The 25,426-nt window shown below is 45.1% G+C and overlaps 1 protein-coding gene across 2 annotated transcripts in view; it reads right to left on the reverse strand.

The window, feature by feature from the left end:
* Window positions 1–1,234: 1,234 nt before the first annotated feature.
* The window catches only part of GRIN2A (glutamate ionotropic receptor NMDA type subunit 2A), a 449,565-nt gene continuing 425,373 nt past the window's right edge, over window positions 1,235–25,426 (reverse strand). The window contains exons 12-14 of one of the 2 annotated variants that reach the window (XR_009492825.1): window positions 18,443–18,681; window positions 10,000–12,659; window positions 1,235–5,356 (exon numbers count right to left, since the gene is read on the reverse strand). Coding sequence is in view for 1 of the 2 variants with exons in the window: in XM_059881544.1 (XP_059737527.1) it covers window positions 10,860–12,659; window positions 18,443–18,681 (2,039 nt within the window). In the remaining variant the exon portion in view is untranslated. Of the gene's footprint in view, window positions 12,660–18,442; window positions 18,682–25,426 lie in introns of both variants that reach the window. The other variant, XM_059881544.1, reaches the window with a different exon arrangement.

A 25,426-nucleotide genomic window follows, 5' to 3' on the forward strand; every position in this document is an offset into this window, starting at 1 on the left:
TGCTGAGGGGAGCTTGGGAAGACTAAGGAAAGGCTTCTGTTGAAGATACAACTTGAAGGAGGATTAAGAGTTGACAAGGAGATGAGCAGGAGACCAGCATCTCAGGAGGAAAGAAGAGCATGAGCGAAGGCATGGAACCCCCAGAGCTCGTGGTGGCTTTGGAGAGGCGCAGAAAAGACATTAGTTGCAGATATAGCCTAAGGCACGTGGTGGGAAGGGGTTTGGTGGGGACTGGGAAGATTCTGTGCTGGGCTGTGGAATTCGGGCTTTACCTGTGGATTCTTTGTTTCAAGCTGAAGATTTGAAGTACAGGAGCAGTGAAGTGAACACAGTCAGCTTTTGGTTTTAGAAATGTCATTTGATCTAGAGCTGGGAGTTGTCAAATGAAAATTAAATCTAGGTTTAGTCAGGAGAGACTTGATTGAGAAGAATTATTTCAAGGAAAAGAAAGGAACTCTTGCAATAGGGGGACGACTATTGGAATGGGGAGAATGCTGTGACTATAAGATCTGCAAGTGTCTCACGTGTTAGGGAAAAGCAGTGTTTCTTTTGTAGGCGGTGGTAAACAGAACTGGAAAGAACAGGATGTGGGGGCATGAGATGAGGGAGAGAGGGGGGACTGGACAGAAGTACACCTGAGAATCTGAGGCCAGTCCATTCCCAGGAGGAGGCGGGGAGCTGGCTCTGGCAGGTTAAAAAACAGTTTTGTTTCTATTGATCATTGGGAACAAGAAGGCACCTGATCATTTATGAGGAAAAGACTGGGAACTTGAAGGGTCTGTGTTTGGCCTTGGAGTGGAGAAACAAGCAGGCATCCGTGAGTCATATCGAAGGCGTATGGAGAAGGGTAGTTCTTTGCGGTCAGCTGTTGCCTGGGATACGAAAAGAAAAGGAGGGCTTTAACCATGGTTTGTTTGTTTTTTTTTTCCCCCCAGAATCATAAGTCACAGGCCTTGGTGACGTTCAGTGTGATCAGAGTCAAGACTGTGAGTGTGGAAACTGCACAGGAAGATGAGATCCAGGTGAAGGACAGTGGATCTCGCTGCTAAAGCTCGCTGCTAAAATCCTGAAGCCAAGTCTTGGGTTCTTCCCAGTTCTACGCTCCCCTCACCACTCCTCCAATGCATAGAGGGGCAAGTCAAACGATTCCCCTTTTCTACAAATACGAAGCCCATATGAAACATTCCCAATGCCCACAACCGCAGCAGTAACAAGAACAAAGACCACAACTCCGTTTCTCATTTTCATATCAATTGGCAGAAATTATCTTTATTAGAAAAATGAAATTTTCCTGTATTTACATTTTTACACCATATGACTGGGCACTTTTGTTGCCTCGGGAGTTATGTACATACCAGTTTGCACACACATTTCAAACCCCATTCCTTAAAACAATTGATAACACGTTGAACAAAAATAAAAGACATACTACAAGGAGACACCATAGGATATACTTCCTCTATCATAGAAAGGTGTTAAGCAAACGTGTAATTTTGTAGCTATGCTTGGAAATATTTAATACAGTTATTAGCACTTCCTCATGCAGTGGATTAAAACATGACAGATATAAACGGTTGCGGTTGGTGAGTGAAGATCTTATTCCTGAATGAAGACCAGTGAGTAGAGAACACAGCTTGCTTTGGGCTCCACCAAACCAGAGATCGAGCCAGTTCTGATGTGGGTTTTCAACTGTGTTTGAATGCAGCTGTGAATGGAAACCCTCTGCATACAGACATGTGATCCTCTCCATGTTGCGTTAAAAGTGAACTCGGACACAGACCTTTCAAGCCACTTAATTAAATTTCTTTCTTGTGGGTAATGACCAGCTTGTGTATTATTAAGTGAGTCTTAAAACACAAGTGAAAGATAGTTTACCCTCTTTTTCTGTCTGAGAAGGCCATTATTTATGATGTTTATGATCTTATTCAAGCCACCGATTAACTCACCTAATTCTTTCTGAATATCTAGCTTGAAATATACAGACTATACATAAACATATACACAGACATTCTATTGTGATAAACTACATTGACTTATCCCGACTAAATAATTTGGAAAGTGTATGCTTTTAAACTTGTTTTAGCAAGGGAATGAATAAGATTAAGATTCAGAGTTAAAAACAACTGATAAAAGAAATCTTTGGGGACTCTCAGGCTTGGAAGGCATCTGAGCCATATCTAGCCATGTAATTAGTTTTTTGAGTAGTTTACTGAATTTTCTATGAAAATATTATTCTAACCTTATCTCTTATTTGAAAAAAATAAACAATTGACATTCTTTCCCAGGGAAAAAATTTAAGAAACATAAATGTCAGGAGTTCTATATTCATCTTCCCAAATCCATCAAGATTTTCAAAGATGATCAACTGAATATGACCCTAAATAGTCATCTGAATCTTATTAATAAATTTCTGCCCAGGAACATTTACTTAATGGTCATGGCCCCAGAACTGTGTCTACAGACCTAATAAACTAAAGATTTTCTAAAAAAATAAAATAGGTTTAAAAAGTCAATACAGTTCATTTATTCGAATTAGCTTAACTGAGAACAGACATAATTCAATAAACCTTAGATGGCTAATGTAGAAACCTCAATCGAATTCAAAAGCTTATGACTGTTCTTCATGGAAAAGCCAACAATGTTTTTTATATTTCTGGACCTTCACTATTTGCTTAGCTATCAATATCTTTGATTTGAGCCCTTTTAAAAGCTTGAAACAGCAAAATGTCAGATCAATGAGAAGCATTTAAAATGCCAAAGACAAACTTATGTTTGCTGGAGAACAATTAACCTTATTAATTTAAAAGGCAGCTGTGGTATTGGCTACGTGTTATATTAATATCCTTTTGAAGGCTCAACTTAAATCCTTCCCAAAGGTGTGAGAGAGAATTAATTGGAGGAGGTTATGACCTAGGGCTATGGCTAATGAGGGATGTTCTCAGAATTGCCAGGATGCAAACTCATTGTTTCACGAATGTGGTATATAAGAGGGATTTATGAGTGATGATCTTGGTTTTGTCTTGTTTCTACATACTGCTGACACCTTATTGAGGAAGTTACTCTGAGAAATGACTCCATTTTCAACAATTTGGTTCCTGCTCCCTAGAGAGTTGTGTGCTTTGAAATACAGCCCCAGTGAAGAGATACCACTGGCCACATTGTTCTTTGAAGTGTTCTAGTTTATGCAAAGCTCAGCATCCCTGGGAGAATGTTGTCATGCATTTGTAGACGCAACAACAGGATCTCAAATAACTATTAAGTAACAATAACCTTTCTGTCTTCAGAGACTTTTTACTGCCAGCTTGAAATATGTAAAGGGCTAGAGAATTTCTCAGGGACTAGGACAACCTTAAGGTTAAGGTCATTTAACCTTCGGTTAATTGACCCTCTAGAGGGACTGAATCACAGAATCCCCCAGATAGACATTCCATCAAACCTCACTCAGTTTGCTTTTCTATAAAATGGTTCTACTGTGCCCCACCTCGCAGTAAATATAAATGCCAGGAGAGAGGGGTATGGCTTAGAACATGGGAGAGGGGGTTCAAGAAAGGCTTCATGGGTCATTGCCTACACAATGCATTATGCCCTACATCTTTTCAGACTCCTAGAAAGCCTGCTGGGAATATTCTGGTGCAACATTCTTTAATGAGACAAACCAAACAAGCATTGCAGTGGTTCAACAGTTATCTTAAAGTCAGTGACCAGGGGGAAAAATTCTTAATAGCTGGCCCTCAGCCATACTGATTACCAAAGCTCCTGGTCATTTATGCACAAACTCTATTTCTTATTCCCTGTCACACCTGCAAACTCTGTTCTGTCTGCTTGGCAAAGACAATCAACAGAAGGGACAGTCACTTGCAAGCAGTATCCTCTTTCTGAAAATGGGCTGGCATGCGTAGGAAGGCTTTAATGGGGCCACAAGGCAGTGTGTGTGTGTGTGTGTGTGTGTGTGTGTGTGTGTGTGTGGGCATGTGTGCCCGCACACATGTGAGAGCATATTATTTGCATATGTTAATGGAATTATCCCTGATGTCTACTAAGAAAAAGAAGAGATATTAGGAAGGGGATATTTAATATTAGGCACATGCTAAGTAGAGAAAATAACTCCCCAGGAACCAAAAAAGTAAGTGCTGAGTGCAAGCATACAGGGGAGAGACACAGATAGCGTTCAAGTCTCAGGAGGGGCCAATGAACAGAGGTGGGATCCTGGGAGTTCTCAACACACCCCAAAACAGACACTCATCACCTTCCTCACCACAGAGGCGGAAACTCAAGACAGAGCCCCGGGGACCTCAAAACAACACATCTCTTTTCCAGACTTCTATTCTGACCCCCTCCCCCGGAGGAGATCAGGCACTTCAAGACTATGCCTAACAATACACATTTATTAGCAGATTCTTGTGGCTGAATGAGGCTGAAACCAACCTGAATCAGTTTTCTTATCTGTAAAAGGAGAGCAATCCTACTTAGATCCCCAGGCTATTTTGAGGATCGCATTCTAGGACGTACCCAGAATACAGTCTACACGCAATGTAGATACATTTTGATATTTCCAAATTCAGGTGCTGAACCAAGGCACGTTCTTGGGATGAACGGAGACCCCAGTGTTTCAGAAATGCACAAGAACAGGATGGACAGAGAAAAAAATAAGCCCCTTCTCCACCCCACCATCTTTCTGAAATACACCTTAAATCCTTTTGCTGTCTCATCGTCCCCTTTTCTTTCCAGGCACCTGACGCATTCTTTTTGGCTAACCACAACACAGAGGCACTTGGGACTCCACAGGAATTCTCTCTACTTTCCTCCCTGATACATTTTTTACCCTGAACTATCCAAAGTACTCTTCACAAGTCAAAAACCAAACCAAACACAAAAGCTTTTTTACATCATGGTCTATTTCCCAATCCTTTGAGGATTTTTTTCCCCCCAACCTTTTCTTAAAGTACATGTCATAAAGCAGAGGTGGAAGGAGGCATGATGCGGCAAGGACTGGAGAACTGAGAGGACCCAGATCCAAGCCTGCCTGTGCAAAATCAGAGAAGGGCGAGTCTGGTCACCTGATCAATGCTCCTAGGTGTCCCGAGTGCCGTCATGGACGGGTATCTCCAGGAACAACTATATTCTCTAAAGTTACTAGGAAGTAAGTCTAGGGAAGGGATTACCTGTTTGTTTGTTTTTTTTTATCATGGAATCACATACATTTTTATCTCCTGATGAAAACCATCATTTCCAGTTTTTTCATTTGGTCTGTGTTCTCGCTTGTCTTTCGTCCTTCGGCACTGAAGTTCTAGAAGGTGCTTATGGGACGAGACTGTACTTTCTATTCCCTTTGCCTCTCCTCCATCCCAAATTGGCCCTAAAAGGAGAATGGATACTTAGTCAGCTTCCATCAGCTAATCAAGGTCCTTTGTTCATCCTTGGCTAACGAGAAATGTAACAATATAACCTCAACGGTTACTGCCAGTTTTCATCTTTGGTTTGAGATTTTAAACTATATCCTGTTATCCACTCTTCCCAGGGAATAAGTCCCTGGAAAGAGGTTTCTCTTCTCCAGCACTCTGAGGCAAGGGGTTTTGGGGGAGCTTAAAGGAAAACCAAATTCAAAGAAGGGTGCATGGGTCTGTATAAGGCAAGAGGCAAAGACAGCCAGGTCAGTTCTGTGAGGTTTTCCAGCACTGATCCTAGAGGTGTTCAGGGGAACACTCTTGAGAGAAACCTAGGGATGAGATAGCCTGGAAAGGGGAACCAAGCTAGGACTTGGACCAGGAAGTCTTGGGTTCTAGACCTGACTCTGACATTGTCAACCTGACAGTCTTAAACAGATGACTACTGCCCCTTTGCAACTGCATTTTCTCTTAATTTTCCCATCTCCTTTCTCCTTGCCCCAAGTCTTGGTGCAGTTCTATAAGTTCTGTTTTTTTAGAACTCTTGTGGGCAGACACTGTTAACTGATACTATACTGAGTATTTAAGGGCACAGAAAGAGTGTGGGTGGGCAAAGAAGAGAAGGCGTTTAAACAGGAAACGCGCCCTTCAGCGGGTTTGCAGAAATCAGGTGCGTGTCCGTATCAGCACTGTCTTCTAGAGTAACAGTGAGCAGACTGCATCCCGTACCCCTAACCCCAGATATTTTTTATGTAAGGGGCCAAGAACTCCAACACACAAATGCCACTTGGGTTCTATTATCCTCCCTAGAACTGAGATTATTAAAAAAAAATAGTGCCCTCTTCACAGAAGTATCATCCCATCAATAACCAGCATGGGTTTTCCATGTGTTCATATCCTTATCATCATTTAAATTTTAACATAAACTTTACATTATATACAACTTTATTTGGATAATACACGTACGTGTAAATTGTAGAAAACAAGCATGTATATTATATACATGTGTACCCGAGCATTGATATTCACAGGATAAGTGCATTTGGACATCTCCGATCTCCATCAAGGGCCAAGCTGACCTCATCTGATACAATTAGATAGGAGCATACAACAATGTAAAGGGGTTGAATGCAAAAGGGCAACTGCATACTGGGGGAACTTGTCAAGTCAAAATTCCAGGTAACCTTTCATTAAACACTTCCAACACGGTTTACCAAGAGAAGATGGGGCATCTGGAAAGGTCTTATTTTGTCTCAAGGGAAAATAAACACTGCTTTTGGAATGCAAATTGCCTTGAACTCATATTAAATACCAACCACTGAGTTTAGCTTTCACCTATTAAGTTCGGGGAGTTTTTTTGTTGTTGGTTTTCCCCTTGAAATCCAATTATGTCTGTTCTAGCTGTGCTTCATGCAAACAGGCACCATTTCAGAAGCAATTCATGTTCCCCTTTGAAGAATTCATAAACAACAGCTCTACACGAAGAAACAGTATAGGGTTTGCATAAAGTTAACGAATACATTCAGCTCTTCTGAAAGATATTTAGGTTTCTCAACTTAGTATTTATTTAGGTCTTAAACCCCGCAACGGATTTCAGTGCAAGGCATTGATTATATGACAACTGATTATTAAGGCTGGACTTTTTTAGGTTTAAAGGAGATAAATTTTTAATCACCATTTAATTAACACCAACTTTTGCTTTTATTTTTGATTAGCAATTCCATTTGCAAAGAATTCGGGGCATTTGTCATTTCCTGAGAAAGATGCAGAATATTAAATACACATCAGGGGTAGACATATCAAATAGAATAAACAATGTTTGAACGCACGGCTGCCGTGAGTCTTTGACTAATTAACTGCCTTGGCTGGAGTCCCATTTAAGTGAAACTATTTCATTTGTAAACAAGGTGTAATTTTATTTTTTCTCCCCTGAAAATAAGTGTGAATTGATTTGACTGAGTTTGCTGCAAAGGATGAATGTTAATGCTTTTGTCGGAAAACCTAAGTACGAACGCTTCTCAGGCACCTTAACGAAACAGGGAAGAGAAAACCAGGTACGGTCCATGAGACAGTGCCGGCTAAAAGAATGCAATGCGATTTGCAAAGGACACAAGCGTAATGAGTAGGACGATTGTAATCCCACGCCTCTCATGGAAGCCTCACTGGCAAAAAAGCAGACCCACTGACATCTCACCGTATAGAGCACTAAAACCTGGGATGGCCTAGGAACCTGCAGATGTAAGGATAATGGAAACAATTTTCCAGAAACCCAAAGGTTGCCCAGAGTAGACCCTGCATCCCAGAAGACTCTCCTTTTACACAGAACATTTTAAGTTGGTTGCACATGTGCACTATAACCTATCTGGGTCCTTCTCAAGTGGAGAAAACCATTAAGAGTTAATGTAGCATCACGACGGACACCGGCTTCGACTTTGAGTCAGATGAAACTCAGGCACGCCTTTGAGGTCAGAGATCCTGGATCCTCGGCATCAACAAATCTAAGGACTCAGAGCTGAGACGTGTCTGAGGAATCTTCTGTAATGGACCCATAGTTCAGGGCATCCCCTGTAATTCTTATCACCTCCTGTCCTGAAGGTGTGATTTACCTCTGGATGTTATACTCCTGCTACTCTTTCCCAAAAGAATTGAAAGACTTGACTGGCCTTCTAATAGCCTGACATCACTATCTTTCAGTTGGAAAATGACCATCAATCAATGGTCGGTTGTCTTATGTTTGGGATCATCACTATTAGGCGTCAGTGAATCTATGGAGGAAGGAAATGATGTGTTTACTACATAGCATCCAATTCTAGCTATTTCTTTTTTAAAAAACCCTTTCGCTATTAGAGGAAGGGTATACTTTTTTCTCTTTTTTTGGCTACATTGCTGTCGATTCTTCCCAAAGCCATATATTTAGTTTCTATACCCAGAGAGGTATGGGGTTAACAGCAGAACTGATGTTGTTATTAGAAGAAGGCTTTTTGATCTATGGGGTCATTCCAAGTGTAATTCTTACTCTCCCTGGAGATCTCTGCCACCTTTGGCAGCTCCTTGGTTTTGAGGAGACACTGGAGAAAGACAGATAGCCTCTTTAGATTGGTGATATACCACAGCTATCTTCTGGAAGACTTCAATTCATTTTGTGTCAAGACATGACACTTGTGAGGAAATGGAAGTGATCCTGGCTGGGGGCGTACAGGTCTGAAAAGCAGTGGAAGGGCAAAGGCAGAACATGGTAAAAGATGATACGATCATAGGTGTGCATGAGAGTAGAGATTGGGGGGCTATTCCGAGTTCTTTAATCTAGGCTTCTCCCTTGCTGGAGAAGCAAAGTTGCAACATCCAAACAATAAAATGCAACATTCAAGTGTATTCATCTTTGGTACCTTATCAGCCCCTTCTGCCTGTCCATCTCAAAGACTTCCACTGGCTCCCTCTGCCTCTCTCCCATGGACCCTGAACTTCTCAGCCACCACTTTTCATCATTATAGGAATATGGTAGATCAGGTGTCCTATCTCAAAGATGGAGCCATTCAATGAATCCTCAAGCTCTAAGAGAATTATTCCCGGCACCTGCCCACTCACAGGAAATCACTGCCTACAAGACAGAACACGGCGGGATTCTAAGACACGGGTTAACTTTTCAAGCTGTCATTCTGCCCCCTCCTCCAAGAGCCCAGGGCAAAATGCAGGAGGAAACCAGGGAATGGTCCAGCTAGTTTGCGTTAGCCTAGGGCTTCTGTAACAGGACACCAACACAGATCCAGGGACCATGCAAATCAGGTGGCTACTTACCCCAGACATCTCAGGGACATTCATGTATTTAAAACACGCTAATTACTAGATTTGAACTGTATAAAATATGTAATGAATGTTGTTTGTGGTTTTTATCGTGTTTAATTGTGTTTAATTTTTAAACTAGAAAATTGTTTTGGTGAAGCGTCGTAATATAACAACTTGCTTGTCATTTGCAGGGCCACACTGAATGCACAGGGTGGTGTGCTGAGATCTTCTTGTGTGTCAAGATTCCCCAGCCTTGCCCCCACAGTGGACAAAAATGAGTATCATTTCCTATCATTTTTGCACAGGTTTGAGGCAAGTGAGAAGGGAATGATGGAAGTGGCTCGGAAATGACAAATACCTTGAGGAATTTTGCGAGTTCTGTTGGTGCTGGTGAGGCAGTTGGCCTTCAACAGAGCGACTGTTTCAGAAGAGAGGAATCACTCGTCCCACTAAAGATTATCCACAATTGGGAGGATGCTCAGGGTAGATACATGAGTGTCTCTCCTGTTTTGAAGGCTGTTGATTTAAGGAGGTTGGAGCGGGGACACGTGTTGGGCCGAATTTCAGAACGGGTTAAGGAAGATCGCCCTACAGCCACACTGGCCTTTAGCAAGACAGATGGCATTTTACTTCTTAGAGATCACAGCACACATGTGGCCGCTGGCACGTGCCCCCACACTCACCATGCTGGGAACAGCAACACACACTTAAACGTCACTGCGGCGATTCGGGGGACTGAACAAGTGAAGGTTCCTGGAGGGAGGGGGAGAGTAACAGATACTATACAACCCTGAGTCATCACCAGAGGAGGGGGAAACGCAAACTTACGTACACAGGAGTCTTCGGGATCAACTACAAGGGCCGCTGCGTCATAGATGGAAGATCCACACTTACGGTATTGAAGACACACGTGTGAGTCTGTGCAGCTCTGAGCAAGACCACCGAAGCCAAGGGTGAGAGAGTGTCTGTGAAATACACAAATGGACATCCAAAGAGACTCTTGTCGTTCTCTGCCTGAGGGTCCTCCTGGGCCTTTTACTCCATGTGTCTTGGAAATGGACTACGAGGAAGCTAGCAGAGTGAACCACGGACACGCGGGTTTGCTATCCTCTGGGGGAGCCTGGAGTTCTGGGTGGGGTTGGGCCGGGGCCATCAAGGGAGGCAGAACAATAAAGCTGAACTGCTTAGAAAGCCGAACTTCCTAATCTCTGGCACACTCCATCTCGCTCCAGTGTGGATGCATTCTTGTTTTATTTTGTGACAGGTTTACACGCATACCATATTGCTTATTCTGTATCAGAGAAACCGTGAGGCATTTCTGATGAGGAAATTACAGGGTGGGCTGGTCTTAATGGAATTTGGAATATAGGAAATCGTCACATGACCACTGGCATCCGATGCGTCATTATTGCGACATACCTGGTGGGCATGTCCAGGAGACCCGCCCTGGTGTGGATTGGTTTTTGGTTAAGGACTCACCTATCTGGGCTCTGGCGTGCTCAGCACACACCTCACAAGATTCCTTGAGTGGAAGACTACGGCTTGGAGCCATGTGCAAAAGAACCAACTGAAAAATACCTTCCTAAATCCTCTTCCTCTGGTCAGGGCACTACTGGGGCATCCATCATTTACCCCTCCAGACATTGGCCATTAGGTATGTTTCCCTATAAATATAAACATTAATGGAAGGTTTTAAACATCAGATTCGATACTAGGCATTTTCTTGTACACACGTCTATTGCTGCAGGAGTTTAAAACCCTGGGGGCAGAGTACATATTATTCTTATTTGCAGCATAAGGCATAACATGCTCTGAAATATACACGTCGCTATGGCCTCTACTGTCCCTGGAACAGTATGACGCCGTCGACCTCAAGGACGAGCGGAGATAGCCATCATTCGCAGCCTGGGACGGCAGCGAGTGTTTGTAAGGGTCCGAGGGGCACCTCCCGATCACTAAGCGTTGGTCATCCCCATAGGAGTGGAGGAAAGGGTTCTCGGAGGTGTGGTCCGGCAAGAGGGACTTGCTCCGCTTGCCGACCTCCAGGCCCTGGGGGAAAAGGGAACCCTTGTTCCCCGCAAGTTTGCTGGAGGGGACGCTAAAGAGACTCCCGTACAGGTTTCCCTCCAGGAGTCGTTCGCGGTCCTTGAGGCTGATGCTCCGGGAGGGCCTGCTAGGGTCCACCTCCCTGGGTTTGTCGAGGATGTTATCGTAGGAGTGCTGCCGGCTGATCCTCAGCTTGTTCTTCTGGAGTTGGAGGGCGCTGTTCGGGGCCCAGTCCTGCTGGTAGACCTCCTCCTGGGCGGCGGGGTTCCCCGTCTCCTGAAGCATCTGGTCCTCGTCGATGTCGTAGAGGTTCCCCATCCGCAGGCAGGCATCGCACTTGAAGGGGGACCGCACTGTGAAGTGGCCCGCGTAGGTGGGCAGGTTGGACAGGCAGCTCCGGCAGTGCGTGGAGTTCTGGCGGTACCGATCGCTGCCCTCGCTGTGCGGGGAGCTCTTGTCTTTCAGGCTGAAGTGCTTGGAGTAGAGTTTGTATGGCTCATTGTTGGGGAGCACGTCCTCCTCATGCAGGGCATTCCGGTTAAGGGGCAGCGTGGAATCCCCCTTGCGGAAGCTCTCGCTGCGCTCCTGGTAGGTGTCAGGGAAGTCCACGTTCTCGGGGAGGGCCATACTTTCCGCAAACGAGGGTGGGTCGAGGTGGAAACTGGGCTCTTTCTCGCCATCGATGGTGTAGATCTTGTCCCTGGGCGAGCTCGCTTTGGTCTTCAGGTAGGAGCGCTCGGCCTCGCTGCAGTCCTTGGGGTACTTGGAGGCCATGGACCTCTTGAAGTTGTCCTTGGCCTTGTGGTTCTTATTGTTGTCGGGCTCCCGGTGGCACGTGGCCCGGCTTGACGTTTCGGAGATGTCTGAGTGGGCCACTTCTTCAGGAAGGTACCGAGGACTCTTCAGGGAGTGGGTCCTGTTCTCCACGGGCCCCTCGTCCCTCTGGGAGATGGGGTTCTGGGTCAGGGAGTCTTGGCGGATCGACTCCATTGATTTTTTCCAAAGCTGCCGGGGCCTGGAATTCCCTTTGGACTCCGTGCTGACAGCCACCTCCACTGTATTGGGGTTGGACTCATTGAGAGTCAGAGGATGCTGTCCCTGGAACACATAATTGTTGAGGTTGTCCTTGTGCCTGTTGGCCACGAAGGTCTGGAGTTCGTTCATGTTGTCCCCGAAGATGCTGTCTTTCCCCTGGAAGGACCGGTTGTCTGAGTAGACCAGGTTGCCCTTATCTGAAACCATGTCCACGATGAGGGAGCCTCGTTGGATGAAGTCCGCAGCTCTCTTGGGGGAATCCATCCTTGAGGAGTTCATGTTGGACAAGTTGGAGATGTTTTTGGCAGATCGAAGGAGTTTTAACATGTTGCTCTGGGATCCGGTCAGGTTGAAGTCCGGAGACTTCTTCTTTTCTTCAATGTGCACTCCGTGAATGCAGCTGTAGATGCCCTGTGGGGAGGAATGGAAAACACCATTAGCAGCATCGGGGACATGAAATCGTGTCACACCTGAACTCTATCTGCAAAGGAGAGACATAGGCGCCCTGGAGAAACAGTGAAATGCAACCTGAATCTTGATAACGTTCTTAAGTGTATGAGACCAGTGGCAGAGCATCAGACTTCCCTTGTCTCTCTCTCTGATTATCTGATTTAGATTATCAAGATTATCTGACACTTTTGCCAATAGTCATACATGGAATTTGAGGAAAAAATATCCTCTAATCCTCATACAACTGGGCTTCCCAGGTGGAGCAGTAGTAAGAATCTGCCTGCAATGCAGGAGATGTAGGTTTGATCCCTGGTTTGGGAAGATCCCCTGGAGTAGGAAATGGCAACCCACTCCAGTATTCTTGACTGAGAAATCCCATGGACAGAAGAGTCTGGGGGGCTAGAATCCATGTGGTCACAAAGAGTCAGACATGACTTAGAGACTGAATAACAACAACCAAAACGGAACAATCAGGTCCAGGCTTTAGCGTTTGACCTGGTTCTCCTGAGACTGACAGGGGTCTGGCCCAAGAAGGGGGTTGTGAAAGGGATGCAGAAGCTGCTGCTGACTCTGGGGTAAACTCGTGGGAAGGATGTGTGAGAAGTGTGGACTCTGATGACAGCGGCCCATTGATCCCCACGGTAGGGACGCTCAGAACCCATAGGGATGCTCATGTAACTGTGACAGCCACCACTGTTTGCCCTCCTGCATCTTTCTTGTTTTCTAGAGACAGTGTCCACTGCGTCAAGAGTAAACAGCAAAGCCTACAGTTATGTGTTTGAGCATCTCTTCCTCCAACCTTTCCACCCCAGGCTGCAGGATGAAGGCTGCCCAGGACAAGGTGACGGCCCTTCTCACCTTCCTGCAGCCTTGCCTCTTGTCTCCTTTTCTAGGCCCTGAGTGGTCTCTTTTCCTGCCAGGAGGCAGCGTCTCCTTTTTGTTTCTGAGGCTGCTGGATGTCAAAATGTACAAACGTATATTTCACATAGAGCAGGGCTTTTGAATCTTTTATGCTAACTTAAGCTTTCCCTGACCAATTCGGTGATGTAATAGTCTCATATGCTAACCTAGAGGGACTCTGCTATATTGGGTGAAAATCAGTGTGTCTCCTACATGTCTGAATCAGCCAAGATCAGAGCCTTTTCTTCCTGTTGTTAGCACTGTGAGAACATTAGCTTTTACATGTTTTTCTAACTTTGCAATTTTATTTTAATGAGCTTCTGTCTCCCTTTTAGAGATTTTGAGAACTCGCCTCCAACCTCCCCCATCAGAGTGGTGTGCTCCCGCCTGCCGAGATGAGCTCGTTGTCTCTGTATTTGCAGGAGGCCCTCAGAAGCGGCTGGGGAGCTGAGCAATGTTTCAAGAGCTGGGAGGGTGGTGGCTGACTGCTTTTTCTCATCCCTGGTTTCCCCTAGGGCTCACATGACACAGCTAAGGCAGTTCCCAGGTGCAGATCTGCCTGGCAAAGCCTCGGGAAGGAGTCAACATGATGGGGGCCTGTACCCCAGGTTGGGTTGGTGGGGGTTCTCCAACTGAGTTGACTCATCTTCCAGATGGGCTGATGGGGAGGTGGGAGTGTGTATTACAGAAGGGTGGGAAGAGTCAGAGGCCAGAAGCCCACTGGAGATGAGCCCCAGCGTCATCTGTTACTAGCTCTGCAATCTTGGCTATGTCACTACATCTTTTTGAGCCTCAAGTCCCACATCTGTAAAATGGGAATCATACACTCTAAGGTGGATGTCAGGGCAAGATCTGAAAATGCAAGCAGAGCACCTCACGTGGACGGGGCTCTGTGAATGCGAGTGGGTGAGCTGCTCTACCATTCCCGTTGTGCCCCTCCTGCTTGTCACCCCTCCCCTCTGTCCTCTCACACAGTGGCCCCGTGATCAGAGCTGTAGGAAATGGGTGCTACCCTTTACTACTGCACATTAGCTCTGGAAAGTCATCATGGCTTTCTGATTCCATATGCTGCCCAAACCCTACCTTGGAAGGCAAATCCCTGGGCTGGGGTTTCTTTCTTCCCTGCAGAGGTCTTCCTTTCCTCCTCTCTAGTATTCATAGACTCCAGCTACCTTTTATGGCTTGTGTAAGTGATATGCCCTCTCGGCCCCACGATGGGTTCAGATGAAGGGAGCACTGCAGACTCAACATGCTGTTCCAGACAACTGGCTCTGTCCATCCTCCAACTCCCAGAGGACCCTGACCACTCAGAGCATTCTCAGTGGGGCCTGAGCACGACTGTCCTCCTTGGTTCCTTGGCACCTGGGCCTGATGCCTAAAGTTTCTGGTATCCTCTGCTTATTTGTGTCCCCCCAGCCTTCCAATTCATGTATTGAGATCCCAGCTCCCAAAGGTGATGTATTAATAGTAGGTAGGTGCTTAGGTCATGAGGTCCAAGGTGGGGCCTTTGGAAGGAGCACTTCTTATAAAAGAGACTCACAGAGCCCCTTCAACACAAGGGGACATCTGCAACATAGAAGAGGGCCCTCACCCCACCATGCTGACACCCTGATCTAGGATGTCCAGCTTCCAGAACTGTGAGTGTCACATTTTTATTGTTGATGAGGCACCCAGCATGTGGTAATTTGTTAGAGCAGCTGGAATAGCCCAAGACTATTGTTGTTATTTGCTGAGTTGTGTCTGATTCTTTTGCGACCCCATGAACTGTAGCCACACGAGGCTCCTCTGTCCATGGAATTCTCCAGGCAAGAATACTACAGTGGCTTGCCATTTCCTCCTCCAGAGCATCTTCCCGACCCAGGGATCGAACCTCTGTCTCCCGCACCTCCTGCATTGGCAGATGGATTCTTTACCACTGAGCCACCTGGGAAGCCCCGGCTAAGACGGTGTATCACTTCTATTCTGTCGTCCCCACTGCAGGCCAGCCAAAAGCTGCCTCAAGCTCTCCTCTGAGCTCTCTGGAAGGATATCATGCTTTCCACCTCCTTTGTCTCTGGCTTTGCCATGTGTCCCATTCCTCACATCTCAGGAGACAACCATAGCGGTTCTCTTTGCTGATGACAGTGAATATTTTTTTTTTTATATAATGAAAAGGACAGTGTTTTGGAGAGGAAACAAAAGTTAAAAGCATCCCACAGAAGAGAGGATGCCTTTTTTGTAAGTCATAATGGACAAAAGTCACAGCTATGGGAGAAGCTTGGTTCTAATGTAAAATAAATGACTCTCTGAGTTCTGGCCTCTGCCCTTGGCCATTGCAAAAGGGCAGGCATCTCAGGTTTGTGTCCCGTGGGACATGGGGTCCTCTCTCCACTAGGGAGGGGGAGATGGAAGTTCAGGTCCTGGCTTGTCAAGGACACAACACAGCAATGCTGCATTGAGTTCCTCCTTCATGCCTGTCCCTCAAGAGGCTTGGAACGGGAGGAGTGAGGGGTTTAGTTCATTTCTCAGAATAACAGTCCTCACTTGGCTTCCTTAATGATATTTCGGACAGAAGGAGAGCTCTTTCAAAAACAAGCAGAATTTACCAGTAAAGGCAATTGTGTGCATTCGCTCATGGCAATCCCAGAATCATTTAGATATGGAAAGCCTTCAGTAATTGGCAGAGAGAATTAGCTTAAAGTTGGCTTAATACCTAGCTACATGCATGCACATTGTTATTTTTAAACAATCTGTGTGTTTAGATGCCATCAAGCTAATTAGGAAATATGTATTTGCATAGAACTCAAGTTTAGTTGCCACTGAATGGAGAAAATAAATCCTCCTGACTAAGCCTGTGTGTACCTTCTGGATCTCTTAAAACCACCAAACCCCAAGAACACATAAATTCCTCTTTAAATGATTGTTTTCCCAGTAAACATTAGCATCTAAAACTAGATGCTTCTAACTACATATTTTTCACCATGTTTCAAACCTTAATTTGTTCAATTCTTTCAGAGTAAAACAAATTCCAAGGCAGGTAAATGGGAGAAATAGATAAATAGACAGATGGATAAATGAATGAATGGATGGACAGATGGATGGACAGACAGATGACATTGATTATCAGATAGATAGATAATATTATACTGCGTTGGCAGATCAGTGAACAATATGTATGTGTGTAAAGTGAAAGTGTTTGTGTCAGTTGTGTCTAACTCTGCGACCCCATGGAAGGTAGCCCACCAGGCTCCTCTGTCCATGGCATTCTCCAGGCAAGAATACTGGAGTGGGTTGCCATTTCCTTCTCCAGGGGATCTTCCTGACCCAAGAATTGAACCTGGGTCTCCTACATGGCAGGCAGGTTCTTTACCATCTGAGCTACCAGGGAAGCCCCCTATACTGTGCTGGAAGATCAGTAAACGATACATGTATATGCTTTTATCTGATGCAAGTACGCGACTAGCTTGTGTTGAACAGATAAACGCCGTTCAGTTGTGTGCATATATATGTGTGTGGTATGATTTGCATCAAATCTCTTATTTCGCTTGTATTTGATGTCTGTTGCTTGTGTAAGACTGTGGGCCCAGGCTGTTACTACACCACCTAGAGTCAGATCCTGGCTCGGGCAAGGCTGAGCGGTGTTGGGTAATTCCTCCTAACCTTATAACTGTGAGTTTCTCCAACTCTAGGACCATATCAGTACGGACCTCATAGAAGTGGTTTGTAGGTTAAATGAGAGGAAGAGTATAAAGTCCTTCCATGGTGCCTGGGAAATAAATGTGTCCCCCAGATAGAAGCACTTTCCACGACCGTCATTGTGATGAATGCATCTCACCATGTACCTGTGTACGGCCACATACACGTGCCATGCTGTGCAGCACGCAAGGAGATTTCTGCGGCTTATACGTGAGTGCACTGACTACGGCATGCGTACTCTGCGCTGCTGTTTACGTCGGGCTGAACGTGTATTTTGTTTTCTGTTTGAAGTGTGTGCGTTTTCTCGTAGTTCTTCAAGCCTCTGTTTCATTTCAGGCTCTGTTGCATCAAACGTGTTCTTGTGGTGTGTTATCTGTGTACACACATGGCATTGCATCATGATTCTGTTTGGTCACATGTGATCTCATTGAAGGCATGCAAATGTTGTAGCATGCTGCACAGGAATTTTAATAACATCCTAGAGCATATCCGGGTGCTCGTCAGGGAGGCTGCTGACTGGCTATGCTTAGCCCATGTGTTTTGGTGTTTTTTTTCTAGTTTTCAATGGAATTAGTTACTAGCATTTAAAAATTGAGGGACATCCCTGTTCGTCCAGTGGTAAAGAATCCCCACTTCTGTTGCAGGGGGCACGGGTTTGATCCCTGGTTGGGGAAATAAGATCCTGCCTGGCTCACAGTACAACCAAAAAATTTTAAATAAAAATGGAAAGTTTTCCTGTATAATCAGATGGCCATTTTCTCCTATAAAAACTGAAAATTGGCCTTGCCTTCCGCTAAGACCATCCTCAGCAAGAGCAGAGAATCATCATCTCCTTTGGGTTTGCCACACTCTGTCATATTTTACCACAGTCTCCATTGCTCTCTCTCCTTGACACCCAGGCTCAGCTGCTATTTTTCATTCCATTTGTGCTATTTTTCTCAGGCCCGGCCTGCCTTATTCATTCACCTTCCATTTCTGGCTTGCACGGTCATCTGGCTCATGAACACAGAACCCAGTGTCCTTTCCACACATCCGAGAAGGGATGGTGAGTGAGGGGAGGGTGTGCAGACCCCCCACCCCCTGCCCAGGGGTCCCAAAGCACTCTGGGCACCCCCGTGCTTTTCTGGACCTGCCTGCTGCAGAGAGAAGAAGCCATCGGGGATACTGACCCTGCTGATGGAGAAGAGCAGGCCCGGCCGGTCGGAGCAGACGCCCGTGAAGCAGAAGCGCAGCTTCCAGTAGAAGAGATGCTCCCAGATGAAGGTGATGAGGCTGAGCGCCATGGCGGCCGCCAGCATGTAGAACACGCCTGCCATGTTGTCGATGTCCAGCTGGCTGCTCATCACCTCGTTCTTCTCGTTGTGGCAGATCCCCGTGAGCCACAGCGTCTCCAGCTCCTCCATCTCCCCTGGACGGAAGACAAGAGCCACAGGCAGTGAGGAGCAGGGCCCGTGCCACGGGGCGGACACCCCTGCGCTTGCGGCAGACACGTGTGACTTACAGCTGCACAACCTCAAGGGGAGGGACTGAGCTCCGCATTCACTCCCTGGTCAGCTGAAGATAACGATGGCAATACCTATGTAACATCGTTGTAGGAGAATGAACTGAGATCCTGTCTAGAGAGAATTTGGCGTAGTCCCTGAATCTCTCTCTCTTTTTTTTGGTCATTATTATAATGTTCTTCCCACCCTGCTTTGGGCTTCCCTGGTGGCTCAGACAGTAAAGAATCCACCTGCAGTGCAGGAAACCTGGGTTCAATCCCTGGATTGGGAAGATCCTCTGGAGGAGGGCATGGCAAAACCCACTCCAGTATTCTTGCCTGGAGAATCCCATGTACGGAGGAGACTGGTGGGCTACAGTCCATGGGGTTGCAAAGAGCCAGACATGACTGAGTGGCTAAGCACACAGCACCCTGCTTTTCTGTATCCCCACCCCCAACACCCACCCAAGCCTAGAACAGGACATGGGATAAGCTGGCAGTAGGCGGCCATGGGAAGACTTGCATTCTTGTCATGACTCCATCACTGACTGGCTGTGTTACCTCAGAGCCACAGTGATCCTGTCCGTGAAATGGGTGGAATAATAGTGCATACTCCCTGCAGTTCTAGGGAAGATCAAAGGAGCTCACATATGCAAAATTCGTAAATGTAGTGCCTGGCTCCTGGCAAGTTCTCCTAAATAGTAGCCTGCAAGGGTTGTTGTCCAGGAAGCACCCAGCACAGAGCCTGGTACACGTTTGTACAGGAAGTATACACCAGTCGTTTCTTTGTTTAGAGCATCAAAGATTATTCCCAAAAGTCACCTCAAGCAAGGTACTTAGGGCACAGAGTGTTCCTTGCAAAGAAACAACCCAATCGCTTCTAAAGGGCCCCTTGCAAACTACATACTTCCCCACTTTGGCAGGCAACTGAAAAAGCAGGTGGGGTTTTCAATGGAGAAAAAAAAAAAAGCATTATTTTGTCTCTCTTTTATGTGTATTTTATCCAGTTGCCATTTAGGAGGAAATTCTCTGGTCTAAATGTCTAGTAATTATACTAACTGTCTAGCAATTCACTAACCATTGTGCTTAGACTATGATTCAGGCCTTTAAAAGTTATCCTTCAAACACAGTGAAAATCAAAAACGATGCCTAGAATGGTAAGTGAAGAGTAGAACTAATATTGTATATGCATGTGATCTCTAAGATATAAAAGATAGACATATAGGATTAAGAAATACAAATGACTATGTATAAAATAGGTCCACAAGAAGGATATATTGTACAGCACAGGGGAATGTAGCCATTATTTTGTAATAGCTTTAAGTGGAGTATAATCTATAAAAATATTGAATCATTACATTGTACACTTTAATATAACATTGTAAATCAACTATGCTTCAATAAAAAAAAAACACTTGCAGAGAAAAATAAAGAAATGCTCAAAATGTCTGACTTTCTTTGAAGAGATTAATCATAATTATTGCCTTCACACTGCTCTCTTTAAGTTTTATGAAATGTGTATATATTGCTTTTTGTTTGTTCTCACTGTTGAAACACTTGCCTGAACACAGAAACCGAAGGTGCCGCTTATTTTTCTTAGACCTTTTGGAGATGTTATTAAGTGTCCTTCTGACCTAGATGGTAATTGTTGAGAGGTCAGCTCATCATGTATTTATCATTACTTTCTATGCAATCTATATTTTCTCTCTAATTGCTTTTGAGAATTTCATTCTGTGTGTGGAATCTAGGTGTGGATATGTTTTATTTGTTCTGCTCCAGACTCTGTGATTCTTCAATCTGATGACTCATAACTTTAATTTTGGAAGCATTTCACCCTTCATTGCTTTGCCTATTAACTTTCCCCATCTTTTAAAAAATTAACAGACTTTATTTTTTAGAATAGTTTTAAACTTAGAGAAAAACTGAGCAGAAAGTGGAATCCCCATACAGTCCCTCTTCCCATTCCTCTTGGTTTCCCCTATTAACATCTGGCATTGATGTGATATATTTTTATAACTTATGAGCCAAATACATTATCATGGACTAAAGTCCATAGTTTATATTGACTACCCTGGTAGCTCAGCAGCTGGTAAAGAATCCGCCTGCAATTCAAGAGACCCGGTTCGATTCTTGGGTTGGGAAGATCCCCTGGAGAAGGGAAAGGCTACCCACTTCAGTATTCCTGGGCTCCCCTGGTTGGCTCAGCTGGTAAAGAATCCACTTGCAATGTGGGAGACCTGGGTTCAATCCCTGGGTTGGGACAATCCCCAGGAGATGGGAACGGCTACCCACTCCAGTATTCTGGCCTGGAGAACTCCATGGACTATTCCATGGGGTCACAAAGGGTCGGACACTCCCGAGTAACTTTCACTTCACTTCACTTCACATGGTTTATATTAGGGTTCAATCTCTGTGTTGTACAATTCTCTGGGTTTTGCCAACACTTAACATCATGTAGCCATCAAGACAGTATCATGCAGAATAGTTTCACTGCCTTAAACATCCTCTGTGATCCAACTGTTCATCCCCCATCACCCCTCATCCCACCCCCTGGGAACCATTGATCTTCTGTCTCTACAGTTTCGCCTTTTCCAGAACATCATATAGTTGGAACCATATACTGTGCAGCCTTTTCAGACAAACTTCTTTCTCTTAACAAGATGCATTGAAAGTTCCTCCATATCTTTCTCTGGGTTTATGGACCTCTTCTTTTTATCTCTAAGCCATATTCTACTGCATGGACATATAGTTTGTTTATCCACTGGCATCACTGACTCGATGGGCATGAGTCTCAGTGAACTCCGGGAGTTGGTGATGGACAGGGAGGCCTGGCGTGCTACGATTGATGGGGTTGCAAAGAGTCAGACACGACTGAGCGACTGATCTGATCTGATCTGATCTGATCCATTCAACTACTGAAGGATATGGGGCTTCCCAGGTGGCTCAGTGGTTAAAGAATCCACCTGCAATGCGGGAGACCCAGGAGATGCTGGTTCAATCCGTGGGTGAGGAAGGTCCCCTGGAGAAGGGAATGGCAACCCACTCTAGTATTCTTGCCTGGAAAGTCTCATGAACAGAGGAGCCTGGTGGGCTACAGTGCATGGGGTTGCAAAGAGTCGGGCACGACTGAAGCGACTGGGCACACATGCATGCACTGAGGGATATCTTGGTTGTTTCCAAGCTTGGACATTTATGAAAGAAACATAAACATTCATGTTTAAGTTTCTATGAGGATATAAGTTTTCAACTCATTTGGGTAAATACCTAAGGGCATTATCAGTGACTATATCATAAGACTATATCTAGCCTTCTTGGAATCTGCCAGTCTTTCAAAATAACTGTACCATTTCCCACTCCCACCAGCAATGAATGAGGCTCCTGTTCATATAATACATCCTCACCAGCACTGATTTTCTTTTGGATTTTGACCATTCCAATAAGGTGTGTATCACATTGTTTTAATTTGCAAATCCTTAATTTGCAAGTCCTTTGCAAATCCTTAACATGATAATCTTATCTTCAGAAAATTTTGTTTAAAATACTCTAGATGGGGACTTCCCTGGTGGTCCTGTGTTTGGGACTCCATGCTCCCAATGCAGAGGACATGGGTTCAATCCGAGGGCAGGAAACTAAGATCCTACATGCCACATGGCTCCTTAAAAAAATCCTAATCAGCTACTTTTAAATTCTGTTTAAAAACATTCTAGACATTCTCATTCTATCCTCTAGGTTGTTAACTTTGTTTTCATGTTTTTCATTCCTTCATTGTTCTGTCTTGCATTTATCGGATTCCCACAGATCTATTTTCCAGTTCATTTATTCCTTCATTGGTAATATTTGACTTTATGTTTTCATTTTTAATCTATTTTAATTGTGACATTCATTTGGTGCTTTTAAAATTTTGCCTGTTCCTTTTGTCCTAATGCCCTACTCTTCAGTTATGACTTTGAAAACTTTTATACATTTTGGAATTTCAAACCTATAGTCTTTCAGATTATTCTCAGCCCCATATCCCCCTCCCTCCGCCATCTGAGTTCTCAGGGTTCTGTTCTGTTTGCCATGCGTGCTGACTCATGGTGGATTACTTCCTTGCGGCATTTGCAACTTTTGATTATGAGCGCATCTTCAGCAGAGCTGTTCTCTCCCTAAACCCCATGGGGCTCCCAAGCAACCTGGGTTACAGACAAGGCCGTACGGAGGAGCTCTGGGTTTGCTCCTGCCATGGTTCCAGGGGCTTTCAATGTACCAGTTTTTAACTTTTATTGGAGTATAGTTGCTTTACAAAGCTGTGTTTGTTTCTGCTGCACAGCAACAGGAATCAGCCGCACATATACATATATCCCCTCTTCCTTAGATTTTCTTCCCATTTAGGTCATCACAGAGCATTGAGGAGAGTTCCCTAAGCTAGACAGTAGGCTCTCTCGTCAGTTATCTATTTTCTTGATGCTGGGAAACATTGAGGGCAGGAGGAGAAGGGGATGATAGAAGATGAGTTGGTTGGATGGCATCACTGACTCAATGGACATGAGTTTGAGCAAACTCCGGGAGATAGTGAAGGACAGGGAAGCCTGGAGTGTTACAGTTCATGGGGTCACAAAGAGTTGGACACGACTTAGCAACTGAACACTAACAGTACATAGTATCAATAGTATATACATGTCGATCCCATTAGTATCAATAGTATATACATGTCAATTGTCAATCCCGATCTCCTAATTCATCCACCCTCCCCTTTCCCCACTTGGCGTCCATTTGTTTGCTCTCTACATCTTTGTGTGAAATAAATCTGACCATATTACTCCACCATTTAACATACATTTAAACCTCCATACTAATTTGAGTTTTAATCTCTCAGCTTCAAACAGATGTTAAGCTCCTTGTACTTCCTTTGCTATGATGCCCTGTTTTTTCTAGTCTCTTTCTCACAGGCTCCTTGACAGTCTCAGATTGAAGCCATGGTATCATCTCCTGGCACAGTTCAGGGCCCCCCTGTGGATGTTAAAGCCCCAGGGCCCATCCCTCTTGCCTGTCTCCCTGTCGGCACCGCAGCTGAAATATACCATGAGGATTCCCATTCCCCTCTGTTTCTGGCACCAAAGGATTTCTCTTCCTTTTGGCATTGGTTGTGCATTGTGGGCTTGCATATGTGTGTGTACGTACGTGCCTATAACGCTGTATTTTTATGCAGTTTGTAGCATGAAGGGGTCCCACTTCAGTTAAGTTTCCATTGTACCACTACCATATATGCATGTATAACTTTTGTGAAAGTGAAAGTGTTAGTTGCTCAGTCATGTCTGATCCATGGACTGTAGCCCACCGGGCTCCTCTGTCCACGGAATTCTCCAGGAATACTGGAGTGGGTCCTTCTCAAGGAGAATCTTCCCGACCCAGGGTTGTAACCTGTGTCTCCTGCATTGCAGGCAGATTCTCTGTTGTCTGAGCCATCAGGGAAGCCCCATAAATTTTGTAATCATGATTTTTTAAAAGCATACATGTTTATGGGAGAAAAATAGGAAGTACAAATAAATATTGTATCGTAAATTCTTCACTCACAAGGAAGGGTGCTGGTTGATCGGTGATGCAGGAAGCAGTGGGAAGGGACACCATGATCTCAAGTCTTTCTTTCTAACAGTCTCCAGTACTGTGTGCGTGAATATCATGGGACAGTCAGCAATATGACCTCACCGTCCACCCAGCACCACCATTGACTCGTCCAAATTCACTGCCTGCTGTATGCTTCAAGATTTACCTGGTGGCTCCCTCCTCTCCCCAAAACACCAATGCCATGCTTCCAAAAATACTGTGTTGTTGACTTTCTCCCTTCCACTGGGGTTTGTGAGGACTCAGAAATGGGTCTTTCCATTACATTTTGTCAAATTCCCAGCATATCTTCCCTTTGGTATCATCCCATGGCTTCCCTGATAGCTCAGGGAAGAACTAAGAATCTGCCTGCAATGCAGGAGACCTCAGTTTGATTCCTGGGTCTGGAAGACCTGCTGGAGAAGGGATAGGCTACCCACTCCAGTATTCTTGGGCTTCCCTGGTGGCTCAGCTTGTAAAGAATCCACCTGCAATGAAGGAGACCTTGGTTTGATTCCTGGGTTGGGAAGATCCCCTGGAGAAGGGAAAGGCTACCCACTCCAGTATTCTGGCCTGGAGAATTCCATGGACTGTACAGTTCATGCGGTCGCAAAGAGTCAGACATGACTGAGTGACTTTCACTTTCACTTACTTTTCACTTTCAGAGAGATACAGGGGCTTCCCAGGTGGCACTCTTGGTATAGAACCCGCCTACCAATGCAGTAAACATGAGAGATCCAGGTTCGATCCCTGGGCCAGGAAGATCCCCTGGATGAGGGCACAGCAACCCACTCCAGTATTCTTGCCTGGAGAATTCCATGGACAGAGGAGCTTGGCAGGCTACAGTCCATTGGGTAGCAAAGAGTCGGACACAACTGAAGGGATTTAGCACACACACAAAGAGAGACAGAATGTCTGTAACAGGGTCAGTCTCAGTAGAAGGAACATCATTTTGATTCTTGTCAGGATGTAAATATAAAGATTTTCCCTCTGCCTTTTACTCAAACACCTCTCTTTGAAATGGGTCAACTTGGTAAACCAGACCCACCTCCCGAAAGGGGGGCAAACACACATTTCTCAACACCAGTTACAA

This window comes from Bos taurus, chromosome 25 (genome assembly GCF_002263795.3).
Source record: "Bos taurus isolate L1 Dominette 01449 registration number 42190680 breed Hereford chromosome 25, ARS-UCD2.0, whole genome shotgun sequence".
NCBI classification, from domain to species: Eukaryota; Metazoa; Chordata; class Mammalia; order Artiodactyla; family Bovidae; genus Bos; species Bos taurus.